A 13,281-nucleotide genomic window follows, 5' to 3' on the forward strand; every position below is an offset into this window, starting at 1 on the left:
GGGCGTCACACTCCGCATGAATTCCGTATTCCGAATATTTTGTATACAGGGAACGCTTCACTAGGGTGCGCACAGCGACAGGAAAATAAAACGACATGCGCGGCTGCAGGACAGACCAGCTCGACAAGGACAATGAACTTTGCAAGTTATATACGCATTTAAATGCGGGCTGTGTACGGCGAATAGTTTTTACGGCGTGAGCTCGTTTTCAAAGACCAGAGGGAGCCGCCACTTCCGCCTTGATTTTCCCACGTCGCCGAGTCGAGCCAGGAGGCTGTTCTCGAACGTTCAGCGAGGCGTAGCGCACTCTTCGGTATATGCTACCCCCGCTATGGCTTGCTAAGCTCCAACGAATCTCGACAAAGGCCTGCAGGTCGCCTGTCCTTCGCTGCCTCCTCGCAGGTTATTAGCTCGATTGCGACGTTAAACTAGAGCTTCGTGAACATGGCGAAGTCTCGCCGCGAATTTGGTCCCTTCAATTGCCTCCAAAACGGCCGTGCGGTTGTTGCGACCACGTTAAAACAAATGCCAACACTGCGCGGCCGCATCGCTCCAGCTTCTTACTGTTGGGGCCATTTTTTAGAGCAGCAACATCACAGAAAAAAATTAAAACCGTTCCACTCAATGTGAAAGCTGTCAGAAGTGCAGAGCAGTGATTCGCCATGATGGGCTGTGCCGCCGTTATCCGCTCACTGCTACCACCCCATGCATTTCAAATTTCCCGCCGTCGTAGTGCTCGCGCGCCCCCTGCCTGAAACTGCGCCAGCGGGAGTTCTGTTCTTTTTGTGCTTGTTTTAATTCACTATGCTGGAGCTGTGTTTTGCGTCATTTCGAACGCGCCATTGTTTTCTTGCGCTGCCGCTTTTTTCGCTTACTATCGTAAAAACCAACCCAACTTCTTCTTCTTCTTAACTTCTTAACGGCTTCTTAACTAACGGAAGGCTTCTTAACTTACGGAACGCGGCGCTGCCGGTTAATTACGTATATTTTGCCTCTAATGTACCTATTATTTTCTTTGCGCTGAACAACGGGGAGATGTGTGACAAGCGCCAGCGGTTCACGAGTTTCGAACGCTTATGACTACATAAACCGCTTGGCTTTCGAAGCTTCTGGTGTACGCCGCGAACGACAGCGTTACCACGGGACGCGCTGTTGCTCTACTTGGGTCTAGCGAGCGAGCTATACGACGACTAGGCGAGCGCCTGAAGTGCTCTGCACTTAAAAAAAAGGGAAGGGGGTGTAAGCAGCATACGCTTGCCACCCAAGCAATCCCAAGCATCTGAAGAGGAACCGCAAAATGCACCCCAACAGTTTCAGTGTTTACATTTCTCATCCTTTTGAGCCCGAGTGACGCGCCTCGGCGACGACTGCAGCGCGTACAGATCAGAATAAAATGAGAGAGCGCACGCGAAGAAGAGGAAGACGCCGTCCGTGACGAGCGAAAGGAGCCCATTCGACTTGTGCGCGGCGCGGCGAACTGCTGCGATAAAGGCGCGCGGACGCGTAACTTTCGCCCGTTTCCGGAGTTTTCAGAGCGGACAGGGGCAGCGCGCCGTTATTCAGGTCGACCGGCGCGCCAGAGATGCGGACGGCCCGCGGTCTCGTGCGCGCAGAAAACCAGTTTGCTGCTCGCCTAGAACGGGCTTCCCATCCTGTGCAGTGCGACGTGTGTGTGTGTACGCCGTATACCTGTTTGCTTCGCATTCAATCTACCTCACCTACTTCCAGCTGGCTTCTTATTTTCATTCTCTAATCACCGCCTGGCCTCGAGAATCCGGTCCCTTTCGCCGCTGCGGCTTGAGTGGCGGCACCGCGCGCCCTTTGCTGCGCGCCGCCGGCGGGAGTTGGTCTCACTCCCATGCATGTTTTCGAATTCGACGCGTCGAAGGAGCGGCCCCAGTGCTGTATCTTTCGAAGATTGTCCCCGTTTTTGCGGCGACCAGGGTTTCGTGCTACTTCTGCGTATAACGATCGAAGGCTTGCTTCACTTCGCTGACATCGCCAACTTTTGCCACCCGGTGACTAAAGAAACGAAAACGACAGCTGTTGCCAATGCACGTGACATGCGCGTCCATGACATCTCATTCGTGTGCATGGGTCATGGAGCGGACGGTTTCGTACATCATAGGGTCGCTTCTCTCTCTCTCTCTCTCTCTCTCTCTCTCTCTCTCTCTCTCTCTCTCTCTCTCTCTCTCTCTCTCTCTCTCTTCAAACCACCGCCGGCACAAAATATGAGTTAGCAAACTCACACCAGAGAAACCTTTTCGCAAAACGACACATGCTTACGCTACATCTCTCTCTATCTCTCTCTTCAAACCACCGCCGGCACAAAATATGAGTTAGCTAACTCACACCAGAGAAACCTTTTCGCAAAACGACACAGGCTTACGCTACTGCGCTGGGAGTGGCCGCTGCCTACTCCGCGAACTAGAGGCTTGTTCCCCGGTTTTACGAAGAGATCGGCGTCGTCCAAAGAAGCGCGCCAACATACCTTCAAAAGAATGCAGTCTCTTCTGCAGACAAGCCTGACAGCTGCTTCTGGTGTCTGACTCGCGTCACTGCGTACATATGGTTCTCGCGTAATTTTGAAGCGCGTTTCTGTTCAGACCGACGCATGTTTCCCATGGCTGAAAAAAAAAAATCCACAGAGGTCGTGGTTACACGCTCGGTTGGCTGTCCCTGTCATTCGACCTACACGAGGCGCTCTTTCCTTCCTTTTTTTATTTCCTTCCTTCCTTCCTTCCTTCCTTCCTTCCTTCTTTCTTTCTTTCTTTCTTTCTTTCTTTCTTTGTTTTCCGTAAAACCATGTGATCTCGCATGAGCGCACACAGGCATCACTCGTGGGCTTACGTGCGCTTGCGCAGCTGTTACGCATGGCCCGTTAGCTGTCCTTGCGCTAACCACGTATTCAACGGCGGTCAGCCGCAGCGGCTTGTCGCCGAAATTTCACGTTGCGCAGTTGGCGGGGGCAGTCGGCATGGCCAGCCAGGTTGCGCTCACTGAGCTCAATGGCAAATGTAATTCAACTTAATTGGGAACTATACCTGATTATGACAGGTAGACGAAACTTTAAGTAAAGGTCTAATTTTCTTAGCGGTCAATTATCATTGTTTTTGGGGTAGTTTTTATAACAAAAAAAGTTACGACCGTTTCTTGCAAAACATTCGCGATAAAATTGGCTTGGCCGCAAGGCGTTTCTGTCTACTATACGGACGTTACCCAGTCCAGATAACCCCCTACGAGGGCACACGCATGCGGCTCATTCATACGGGGGCCAGAGGTAAACAGCTTCGCTGTAAAATAACTTCGGATCCCGCGCACTTAGTCCTTGCCTTAAGGGAGATACCGTTCTGGCGTTCGCATCGGTCACGAGATCACAATCACGAAACCCCCCACAGCGCCGCAAGTGCGGTGCTACCCCTACAAAACCGCGCAGCTACCGCGCGTGTGCGCCACGCTTGGCGTCCCGAGACCCGATATTCCTGTCACGGCACGGACACGGCGCAAAATGGGCCGCCGTGCTCCTTCGTGCATCGCCTTGCTCGCCACAGAACGATACTGGCGGCGGCGGCGGAGCGGCGCTTTTACCCGAGAGCAGCTCGCAGCGCGGCTCCCCGACCAGACGCGGCGGGCCGAAGCGGTTTGTTCGAGACTTGCGTCACGTACGCGCCAAGGATTACGGAGAATGTGCGCGCGCGTTCGACGTCTCGTGATAAAGAGTTCGGGGATAGCGAACCACGCCGCGTTAGCGCTGTCTAAATTGCCGATCGGGGTCGTCGTGCCTGCGAGTGTACGCACTGCCCAAAGCTGCACGCGGCTTCGATATGCGAATGATGTCGATAAGGCGGCGAACAAAGCGGGGCTGTTTTGTCTGGGCGCGGCACTTTCGAGTAAGCGGTGTTAAAAGCGGGTGCATCCAAGGCTAACCTGCGAACAGCGTGTCTCATGACTGCTTTAATTCAAATTACGCATCAACGTGACTCACTCGCTTGAAGAAAAAAAAAAAAATCGGCCACCTTCGCAATTGAATGCAAAGACTGAGGAATAAGCGGAGCTGGTGGTCGTCTCCGAGCTATCTGAGTCAAATCAAAGTCAGCACTCCAAACTGCCAATGTCCTTAGCCAAAGTTCACTCCAACGCAGCCAAAGTCCAAAGCCAACGCCCGCGTTAGCCCTCATTCCCACAGCCGTCATCTTCTCCGTCCCGGCACCGTCACGTCAAAAAAACCGCGACGGACTCGGACGTAAACGGAGTAGCGTTCGTACTGGAGCTTTCCGTCAGAGTACAGGGTCGTCTGCCTAGTGATCAGTTTAGCCTTGAATTGAGCGTGCTTAATCAGAAACGTAAAGAAAATGGCTTAGATTTTTACGTGCGCTTACTTTTCGCTAAACTTAGCCGTAAAAATTTGTCTTCTCATTGGCTAGTTTACCATGGGGCACCGCACGTCCCCATGGTAAACTAGCCAATGAGAAGACAAATTTTTACGGCTAAGTTTAGCGAAAAGTAAGCGCACGTAAAAATCTAAACCATTTTCTTTACGTTTCTCGTCGCGTTGACGGAACGGAAACGTAGAGCTCGGCTTCCCGTCACCGTCGTACCGTTTTCGGCGAGAAATCGCCCGAGAAACCATCGCCCATGACGGAAGACGGTGACATGACGGTGACGTGACGGAGTGAAAAACGGCTGCTTGAACGATGCCTTACGAATGCAAAGGGCGTGCTAAGCGCTCCCAATGAGATGATAGCGCAATCGGCCGAGTCGACGCTGGTTGCATAACGCCAGGGGCCAAGGTTCGATTCTGACCGCAGGAAGCGTTTTCTTTTTTCCTTGAGACGCGGACTCCCCGCACCTGCTCGTCGGCTCCTTGCCCCCTTGCATCTTTCCCTCACACTTCTTGGCCTGGCATTTTCCTCCTCTCCACTTCGCTGCACCGAATTTCGAGCGACGCCAAGCACGGATGGCACGCAAGCTTAAACAGCTCCGCTGTTAAAAATTGCAGAAAAAAACAAGTGGGAAGTGTCGAGTAAATGATTAAACAGTGTGCCATATGCTCAGCCCCTTTAAAGCCGACTTCACAACTACACACACATGCATTGCTGAAAATGATGTTTCTAGCTGCCTTATAGGCAGAGTTATCTTCGTGATGTTCTTTTCCCCGGGGCTTCTCCTCCAAGCCGCTGTAGCGCTGAGGATCTGACCCCGAGTATCCTCAACCGACAAACTCAGCTTCCGATGCAAAAACTATACATTTATTTACATCCCGGCGGGCGACTAAAAAACAGTACTCGCGCGGAGCCCAAAGACGACGGGCCGAGCTCTCCTGCGCCCGGACCGCGTCTCCCCATCTTCATTTTCCATTCCTCTTGCCGCTGAGGCCCGAGGAAAGGGGAAAAGCGAGACCTTCGTGGGGGTCCAACCCCATGTGGTGGCCATTAGTGCATCCGGTGTGAGCAGGCGCGGCGCCGCGCGACACGTGCGTTTAATTTCTGCACTGCTCGTCCCAGGGCCCGCCAGTTGGTGCGTCGAAGCGCCCGACAGGCAGTCTGATGCGAAAGTAGGTAAATAAATATATGCATAAATTCCATGTATACCTATAAAAAGCTATACACCGAACCCCTTTAATTCGAATTACGCATTAACATGACTCACTCGCTCGAAGAAAAAAAATCGGCCACCTTCGCTTCGCTGCTATCAAAATGCATTGCTGGAAAACATATTTATGGGCAATATAACAGATTTGATATATATCTGACGTCAAAGTAAGCAGGCCTCAGCTCCATTTATTAATAGCATTTTCGTATGCGGCGCGAATGTGACACACAAAGCGTTACATAACGACACACAGGGTTTCTGGTTGAGTTCTGATGGAAGGTATTAAACGTTAAAAAATGTGGTCGATTCCTCTGTCATAGGAATCGGTAAAACGAGAAAGTGAAATCTGCAGCGAAATCTGCAGCTGAGCATGATTTGCGGGTCGGCGACTCTCTTCTGGGTGTGCTTAGCGAGCGACGTCCTGCTGGCGGGTCGCTTCGGCAAAGGTGTGCTGGCGTCATTTCCGTGACAAATATGACGTCAGTGAAATCTTGGTGTATTTCGGCATAAAACACTTTCGTGTTAAAATATAAAACCCGAAAACGAACAACCGTAAGTATAACATACTCTTTAGTGCTCAAGGTTGCTTCCCCGCAAGAAGACCCTGTGTGAAGGAGTGCACCCTTTACAGACCGCTTGCTTCGTTGTAGTGGCGTCATTTCCGTGACGGATATGACGTGAGTGAAATCTTGGTGTACCCAGGTATAAAACACTTATAACCCAGGTATAAAACAGGTATAAAACACTTTCGTGTTAAAAAAAAGAGCAGCAGAATCACCGCTCATTAGCTTCGCTGAAAAGTATGTCGGCAGGCTATAGCCTATCTGCATTTTCAGGCAATGCCCCCACTCCTTAATTCGGTCGTCCATTTCGCATTGCACAGACCATTTGACAATCAAGGTATAGTTTCTTTGCTCTCTATTTCATGGCCCAGTGGCCGCCAGTGCGACAACCCTGCAGCACCCGCCTAGCTGTGCGGCTCTAATAGCACAATAATTTTTTTTTCTCATAAAAGTGAATCAATTGTATTTTATAGACACATTGTTTTTCTTCACGACCAGTGTCCCGGGACCCTCTTGAACGAGTTATCCGATCGGCTCACTTTGTTGCTTTCAGCGCGTCGTCAACCTCGCGCCTTTCCTCCGAAAATATTTACACCGTGGATATGTCTCGAACAGTTGAACTGCAGTCTGCCACGCGTATGGGGTTGGCTGGATCTTCTAAGGAACATTGTTTCCACTCTCATTTACTTCAGATGCCGCAATTCCCAAAACGGTAGTTTTGGATTCATTTGCTTTTGGTGTATGTAAGTATTTGCTTTAGATTCCGCTGCTTCGGGGGGACATATATAGCCAGCGTTTCTCGTTTCACCATGCCAACCAATATTTTTCGTTTCACGCTGAAGTCTCGACACGGCGGCGTTTTTTGTTTGTTTGTTTGTTTGTTTGTTTTTCGTCTTCACGACAGAAACGACCGCCACGGCCGGGAGTCGAGCCCGCCACATCGCGTTCACTTTACCACCCCGCGCTGGTCACCGACACACCACCGCGGCTGACCAGCATTTTTACTGTCGCGGCGACGCTGCCCTACATCGGCAAGCCGCGCCAAGCACCCGAGGTGTCCCTCAAACGCGCGCAGCGTGAAACGCCGTGATAGCCCGAAGACTCGTGACGTGAACGCGCACGAGATGGAGCGGCCGCCGACAAAGCGCGCCTGACACGTGCAAGCAGGACATCCCATCTCAAAGCTGGCTCCGTCGCGAACGGAGACCTTCTGCCAGCGAAGAGAGCAGTGAGCACCAGGCCAGCGGCGAACGGCCTCCTCGAGGAGGCAATTAGCGCGCATGACTGCTCACGCGTTAACTCCTCTGGCACGCTCTTCGGCCCCACTGAAAGGAGACGCACGCAAGCCGAGGCTGCCGCCGTCCTCCGTCCTGCACCGCAGAACCTCGCTGCGGCTGCTCTCCCCCGCTCTCCCTTGCCGTGCCCAGCAATTGCAAGATTGTCTCACTTGCGCGATCGGAGACAGTAACTCGGCCTCGTTCTTCGCCGACAGCGAATCTCCCCCTTCCCCGAAGCTGGAACAGCGTTTTGTTGTTTCAGTTTGTATCGGCAGGAAGTCGGCACCTCCATAACGCAATCACGTGAAGTATGGGGGGAAAAAGTTGCAAGCGGGATGAAAGCAAGAGGTTGATGGATTTTGATCGAAGCGATAAAATAAAGACGAGAAGGAATCTAATTTAGCGTGGATCCTTAACCAGAATTGAGACCGTAAATCAGGTTACGCTCATCCTCCGCAGTCAGGTGGCTGATGGAGCGCGCAATAATCTCCCACTCCTCCTCGCCCTTCTGCGTTGTCAGTAAAATCAACCATAACCATTCTACAAGTCGATGTGAACGTGCATAGATAACCATTGTTTAGGCTGCGTCCTTATGGCACACTCTGGGCTGAGTGTCCCTATAGGTATACTCGGCCCAGTATACTAAAGAACAAATTCTCTTCCACCCTGGATGACGGGTTGCTGTTCGGTACAGCGGAAGCAACGTAGATAACGAGGTATCAATTTACTACACGCCTTTAAACGAGCCTAAGTCAAGTACAAGAAAGGTACATTTAAAACGCAAGTCGAACACATATACAGTAGGCTCGCGATAATTCAAACTCGGATAATTCAAACAAATTTCAAAATTTCCGTTGGCCCGCTATGTTTTCAATGTATTTTAAAGCCGCCTTATCGAAGCTACTCCATTGAGTATATTCGGTTAATTCGTTGCTTTTGCCTGTCCTTGTCGGAAAATATATGCTGAATTTGTCGCTTCAGCACATTACCATCCTTTCAGCATGTTGATTGGATCCGCAATTTCTTGACCAGTGCAGAAAAACCTTGAAATAAACTGGCTGCCCTTGCTGGGTTTGGAACTCTCATGCAAAGACGAAGCAGTAATCCATTGGTGATTTTTCCTTTCAAAGCGTGAATAGCACTTCAGTATTGCGTGTGAATATTGTATTATTAAATATAGGTGAATCTTTTACTGCAACACAAATTATTATGTTGCCCCAGGTCAGATTCATGAAAGTTCTGATAATTCAAGCTTCTGACAATTCAAATAAAATTCTGGGGTACGTTCGAGTTTGAATCATATGTACCCATGTAGGCGAAAGAGGAACAATTACAAGCAGTACTGAACCTAACTATAAATATTTAGCACTTAAGACACAACGTTCAACTGTCGAATAAAAGGAATGTGAAAATCTTTGTGCCTGCTCGGAGGCCTTAGACCGATTCGCGAGAGTATTTCCCTTAGTACCGTATTCGTCAGATCTCTTGACGTCTCTTGCGATGCGGCGGTTTCAAGAGATTCACTGGCGTACGCGTATGCGCGTACCCGAGAGAGAGAGAGAGAGAGAGAGAGAGAGAGAGAGAGAGAGAGAGAGAGAGAGAGAGAGAGAGAGAGAGAGAGAGAGAGAGAGAGAGAGACCTGTTTTCTTTTCTTCTTGCGCTGCGCAGCTGTCGGGTCTGGCGCTGATCGGCCTGGGCGCGTTCCTGCTGATCGACGAGCACCGGTCGACGATGTTCCGGCTGTTCCGCGTGGACGACAACTACGCGCTGCCCCAGTACCTGGCGTACGCCCTGATCGGCACGGGCCTGCTGGTGCTGCTCATCGGCTTCTTCGGCTGCTGCGGCGCCGTCAAGGAGAGCAAGTGCCTGCTGGGCGCGTACTTCGCCTTCCTCTTCGTCATACTCGCCTGCGAGCTCGCCATTGGCATCTTCGCGCTCATCTTCCAGGACAAGGTACTAACCACTATCTCAGGGAACGAATCCGCGATGATGGCGGGAAGGAAGGAGCCGGTGCTGCAGCTAGCTCAGCAGAAGACAAAACGACGCAGCTTACGGCAATAGCGTCAGCAAACGCATGGCGGTCATAGTTCTGGGTTGGCGTATAATCGGTAGGGGAATCAATAGGCCTACCCTTTTTTTTATTCCGCCTTCACCGTGCACGTAATGTCAGGGGGATTTGGGGGAATGAATAAAAAAGGAAATACCTTAAAGCAAGGGCATTCAACGTGACTATCACACCAACTTTCATCGTGATAGGAAGTAATAAATTTTTCGCGGCTTTTTCCATGCTGTTTACTTCTGCGGTTTACTCGTAGGTATTACCAAATTCGTCTCTCTGCATAGCCAGCAAGTGTGGCAATCTTTTGTTTGCAATCTACAGAGGGGATGAAAATGGCTGGCGAAAATCGTACCGAGGAGTGCGGCTACGCAGGGGCAGGAACATTACCCGGATTATAGTGTAGGGACCCAAACGACGCCATTCGGGGCTGGGCAGTGCCACTCCATCCCGCTCCTCACTGGAGTGCGGGGCGTACGAGAAGCTGGCATGTTACCACTCCTCGCTGCAGGAGTTACGTACACACTTTAATAAAGCGGGATGTTACTCTTCCTTTTGGCGAAATCCGGATCGTGATCCCAGTCCCCATGATTAGGGGCCCAGTCATGTAAGAAGGCCCCGGAACTATGTGGAGATGAAGTTCTCATTCCGCTTCAAGTGATAGGGCACAACAAGGATTCATGCCATTTTCCCTTCGTGAAGGGCAGTGGAATTTTATCCCGCTCCTCACCAATGTTTTCTCAAATAAGTTAGTAAACTTGATTAGCGCGATGAGGATTCATGAGGTATATGACAAGGTGCGGGATCCCACTGCTCATCCTCTTGAAAAACAGCGGCGTTTAATCCGGCTCCTCATCAACGCGATGAGCGGAATATCAGAGTCGTGCGCGTACTCGTTTGTAACGGAAACGCACCCTCGGTATGGAGACGTCGAATTGTTTGTCAGACACAACCCAGTATTTCTTCCAGCTTTTGAAAAAAAAAAAAAAGAAACGCGGAATCCGAACAGCTAAGAACGAAGTTGGCAGGCTTTCTTGTTTTTTCTATGCTCCCTCTGCGCAATGCTCCCTCTGCGCAATACGCATGCACACTAGGAGCGCGATCGATAGTGCACATGGCCTCCTTGGGCAGTTACCCGCGACAGTAAGAAGTCTGAACAGAGGTTTCATTCACATTCAAGTAGTCGTATGGAACTTGGGACCATTGTTTCACGATGTTTAAAGGGAAGATCACCGCCGGAGAGGAGGGTCCCCGTTTAAGCACATCCGACACGAGCTTCCGGTATGTCTCGCACGTTGAGATTCGCGCCGCCTGTCCGCCACTTTGCAGATGGGTCTAACTTGCGACAATGCCTAGATACCACTCGACAGCGCTGTAGCAGAGGCTTGCGTCTGAAATCTTGACGCCCGCAGCGAGTGTACACGTCTGTGACGCACGTTTGCGCAGGAACTTAAAATAAAGGGAAACGGCTGCACTCCCGCGACCGCGAAGTCGTTTTAAGTGCGTTAACGTTATACGCCCTTCTTACGGAGCGCATAAGTATATATATAAGGTTCTATTTGTGCAGTCATGGAAAGCTGACATGCCACATTGATGGCCAGAAATACTGCTGCCGCGACCATTTGCGATAACCATTTGTTATACCCATTTCAAACAAGAGCCGTGGCAGTAACCTGGTAGTCCTCGTGTTTTACGCTGTTCCTCATTGCCTTCTCTGGATTATTCTGCGCTACAAGCATTTTTACTTCGGCGTCCCGCCGTTTTTGCTTATTCGGTGCATGGCTGTATATATACGCACGCAAACACTGTATGAGTGCGTGTTTGCATGTGCGTGCGTATGTGTGTGCGCACGCAGCGCGCGCATACGTGTGTGGGAATTAATAACCTCACCGCTTGCATGCCTGTAGTCGCATCCCATTATCTTTCCAACTTCTTGAAAAAAGTTAACCTTGAGCTTTTCTGCCCATGCAGATACTGGCCGACATGAAGGAGAACCTGAATAATGCTCTCAAGAAGGACTACGGAAAGAAGACCCACGTCACGACTGCTTTCGACTGGGCGCAGGCCAAGGTGAGTTGGCGCGAGCCGGTCCGCAGTCGTCGCGTAGATGCTCCATAGCAACCAATCGTGACTGCTTGCGCAAAATACTATTCACATCCTTACCGAGGCTATCGTGTACGGCGCTTGTTCTGAGTAAACCTTCTTTTGTAAGCTGGGTGCCTCTCTCCAAGATGACCCCCCCGCGGGATCTGTAGGGGGCGATGTGACACGTTTGTACGCTGGCTGGTGATGTTGACAGCGAGAGGTCACGCAGCGCATTGTTATCACGTTGCTCCAGAGTTTAGTGAAGAGAAACATGAGTAGGAAGCCTGTCTACTCTGTGATGCACCGAAAAACCGAGAAGCTTCCAATCCCAACTCTTGAGCTACTATTGCGTTATTTGTTGTTGTTGTTTGTTCGTTTATTTAATAGCCTCAAGGCTTATTGCGTTATTTTAACCGTGCAGGTCACGATATATGAAAAATGGTATTTTTTATCGAAGGTACGGCTGACAGCAAGGGAAAAAAAAAGAAAAGACAAGCGATCGGAAGGTATACACAGACCGCAGTTTATAGCTGAAGGCACCCTAAGAAAAGAAGTACAAGGTACAAACAGACATTCTGTTCGATCAGGCTCGCGAGCACAAATGGGAAAGTGCGGCCAAGTTCCCAAAGCTATAGACGTACGAGTGAGTTTGAAAAAGCAGCGCCCTCATGAAACCCCTTCTTCCGCCATCTCCACCCTGTGAACCGCTCTACTTGGCCTCTGTACTGCGCGATACACTCGGCATACCGCTGCGTCAACAAACGAAGCAGGCAGCTTACTACGGCCTTGTTTGTTTTTCCTTCATCCTCGGACGCAAAATAGTTGGCCCAATGGACGAGCGCGTGGGCCAGATCTTTGGCGTCAGTGCGTACGTGTTTGTGAAAGCTTGTTTCACCGCTGCGTGTCGTGCGTGCGTGCAGATGCTGTGCTGCGGAGTGTCCGGGCCGAGCGACTACGCGGAGAGCGCGTGGAAGGTGGAGAATATCGGGCGCGGGGACAACGTGAGCAAGACGTGCTGCCGGCTGCGCGACGAGGGGGAGCCGGACTCGCACAAGAACCCGCGGCCCTTCAACGAGACGCTCTGCCAGAACACCGACATGAAGCAGAACGCCTACAGGCACGGACGGGTGCGTGTCTGTCTTATTGGCCGCTTGCTGACGTACTCCAAGAGGGGAGCGCGTCCTCGCAGCGGGGGTGGGCTTGCACGCTCGGGGCCACCACAACGAAACTCGGTTTTGCTAGATTGATTGATTGATTGATTGATTGATTGATTGATTGATTGATTGATTGATTGATTGATTGATTGATTGATTGATTGATTGATTGATTGATTGATTGATTGATTGATTGATTGATTTTCAGGGCTGTCTGAGCGCCTTGGAGGAATTTGTGAAGCACGAAAGTTCAATGCTCATCGCTGCAGGCTGTGGAATTGCTGGCCTACAAGTAAGTAGTCGAACGTTGCGTATACATCACGCAGTTCCTGTCTCTTCATTTCCTGACCTGTCGCTTATATTTGCCCACGTAACTGAGTGCACATGCATTCAAATGGGGCGAAAATATGCGATTCCTCAGCGCGGTGCCCCGACAAACCTCGTTACTCAAGCCTGTGATCCTACAGAATGAAGCCAAGTTTGCCGTTTTCTTTTGATGAAGTCGCCGTGATCCAGTGTAATTGGCCATGAATGTTTCTTCCCATACGTGCGTG

General features: G+C 50.8%; 1 protein-coding gene across 1 annotated transcript in view; it reads left to right on the forward strand.

Annotated features, from left to right (window-relative positions):
• LOC144174019 (CD9 antigen-like) overlaps window positions 1-13,281 on the forward strand; it is a 60,156-nt gene that overhangs the window by 39,968 nt on the left and 6,907 nt on the right. Inside the window, exons 3-6 of the mRNA XM_077702422.1 lie at window positions 9,101-9,385; window positions 11,460-11,558; window positions 12,494-12,700; window positions 12,936-13,019. Of these exons, the coding sequence (XP_077558548.1) occupies window positions 9,101-9,385; window positions 11,460-11,558; window positions 12,494-12,700; window positions 12,936-13,019 (675 nt within the window). The remainder of the gene's footprint in view (window positions 1-9,100; window positions 9,386-11,459; window positions 11,559-12,493; window positions 12,701-12,935; window positions 13,020-13,281) is intronic.

Source organism: Haemaphysalis longicornis, unplaced genomic scaffold (genome assembly GCF_048455015.1).
Source record: "Haemaphysalis longicornis isolate Haplotype H1 unplaced genomic scaffold, Haemaphysalis longicornis Haplotype H1 scaffold_3, whole genome shotgun sequence".
NCBI lineage: Eukaryota > Metazoa > Arthropoda > Arachnida > Ixodida > Ixodidae > Haemaphysalis > Haemaphysalis longicornis.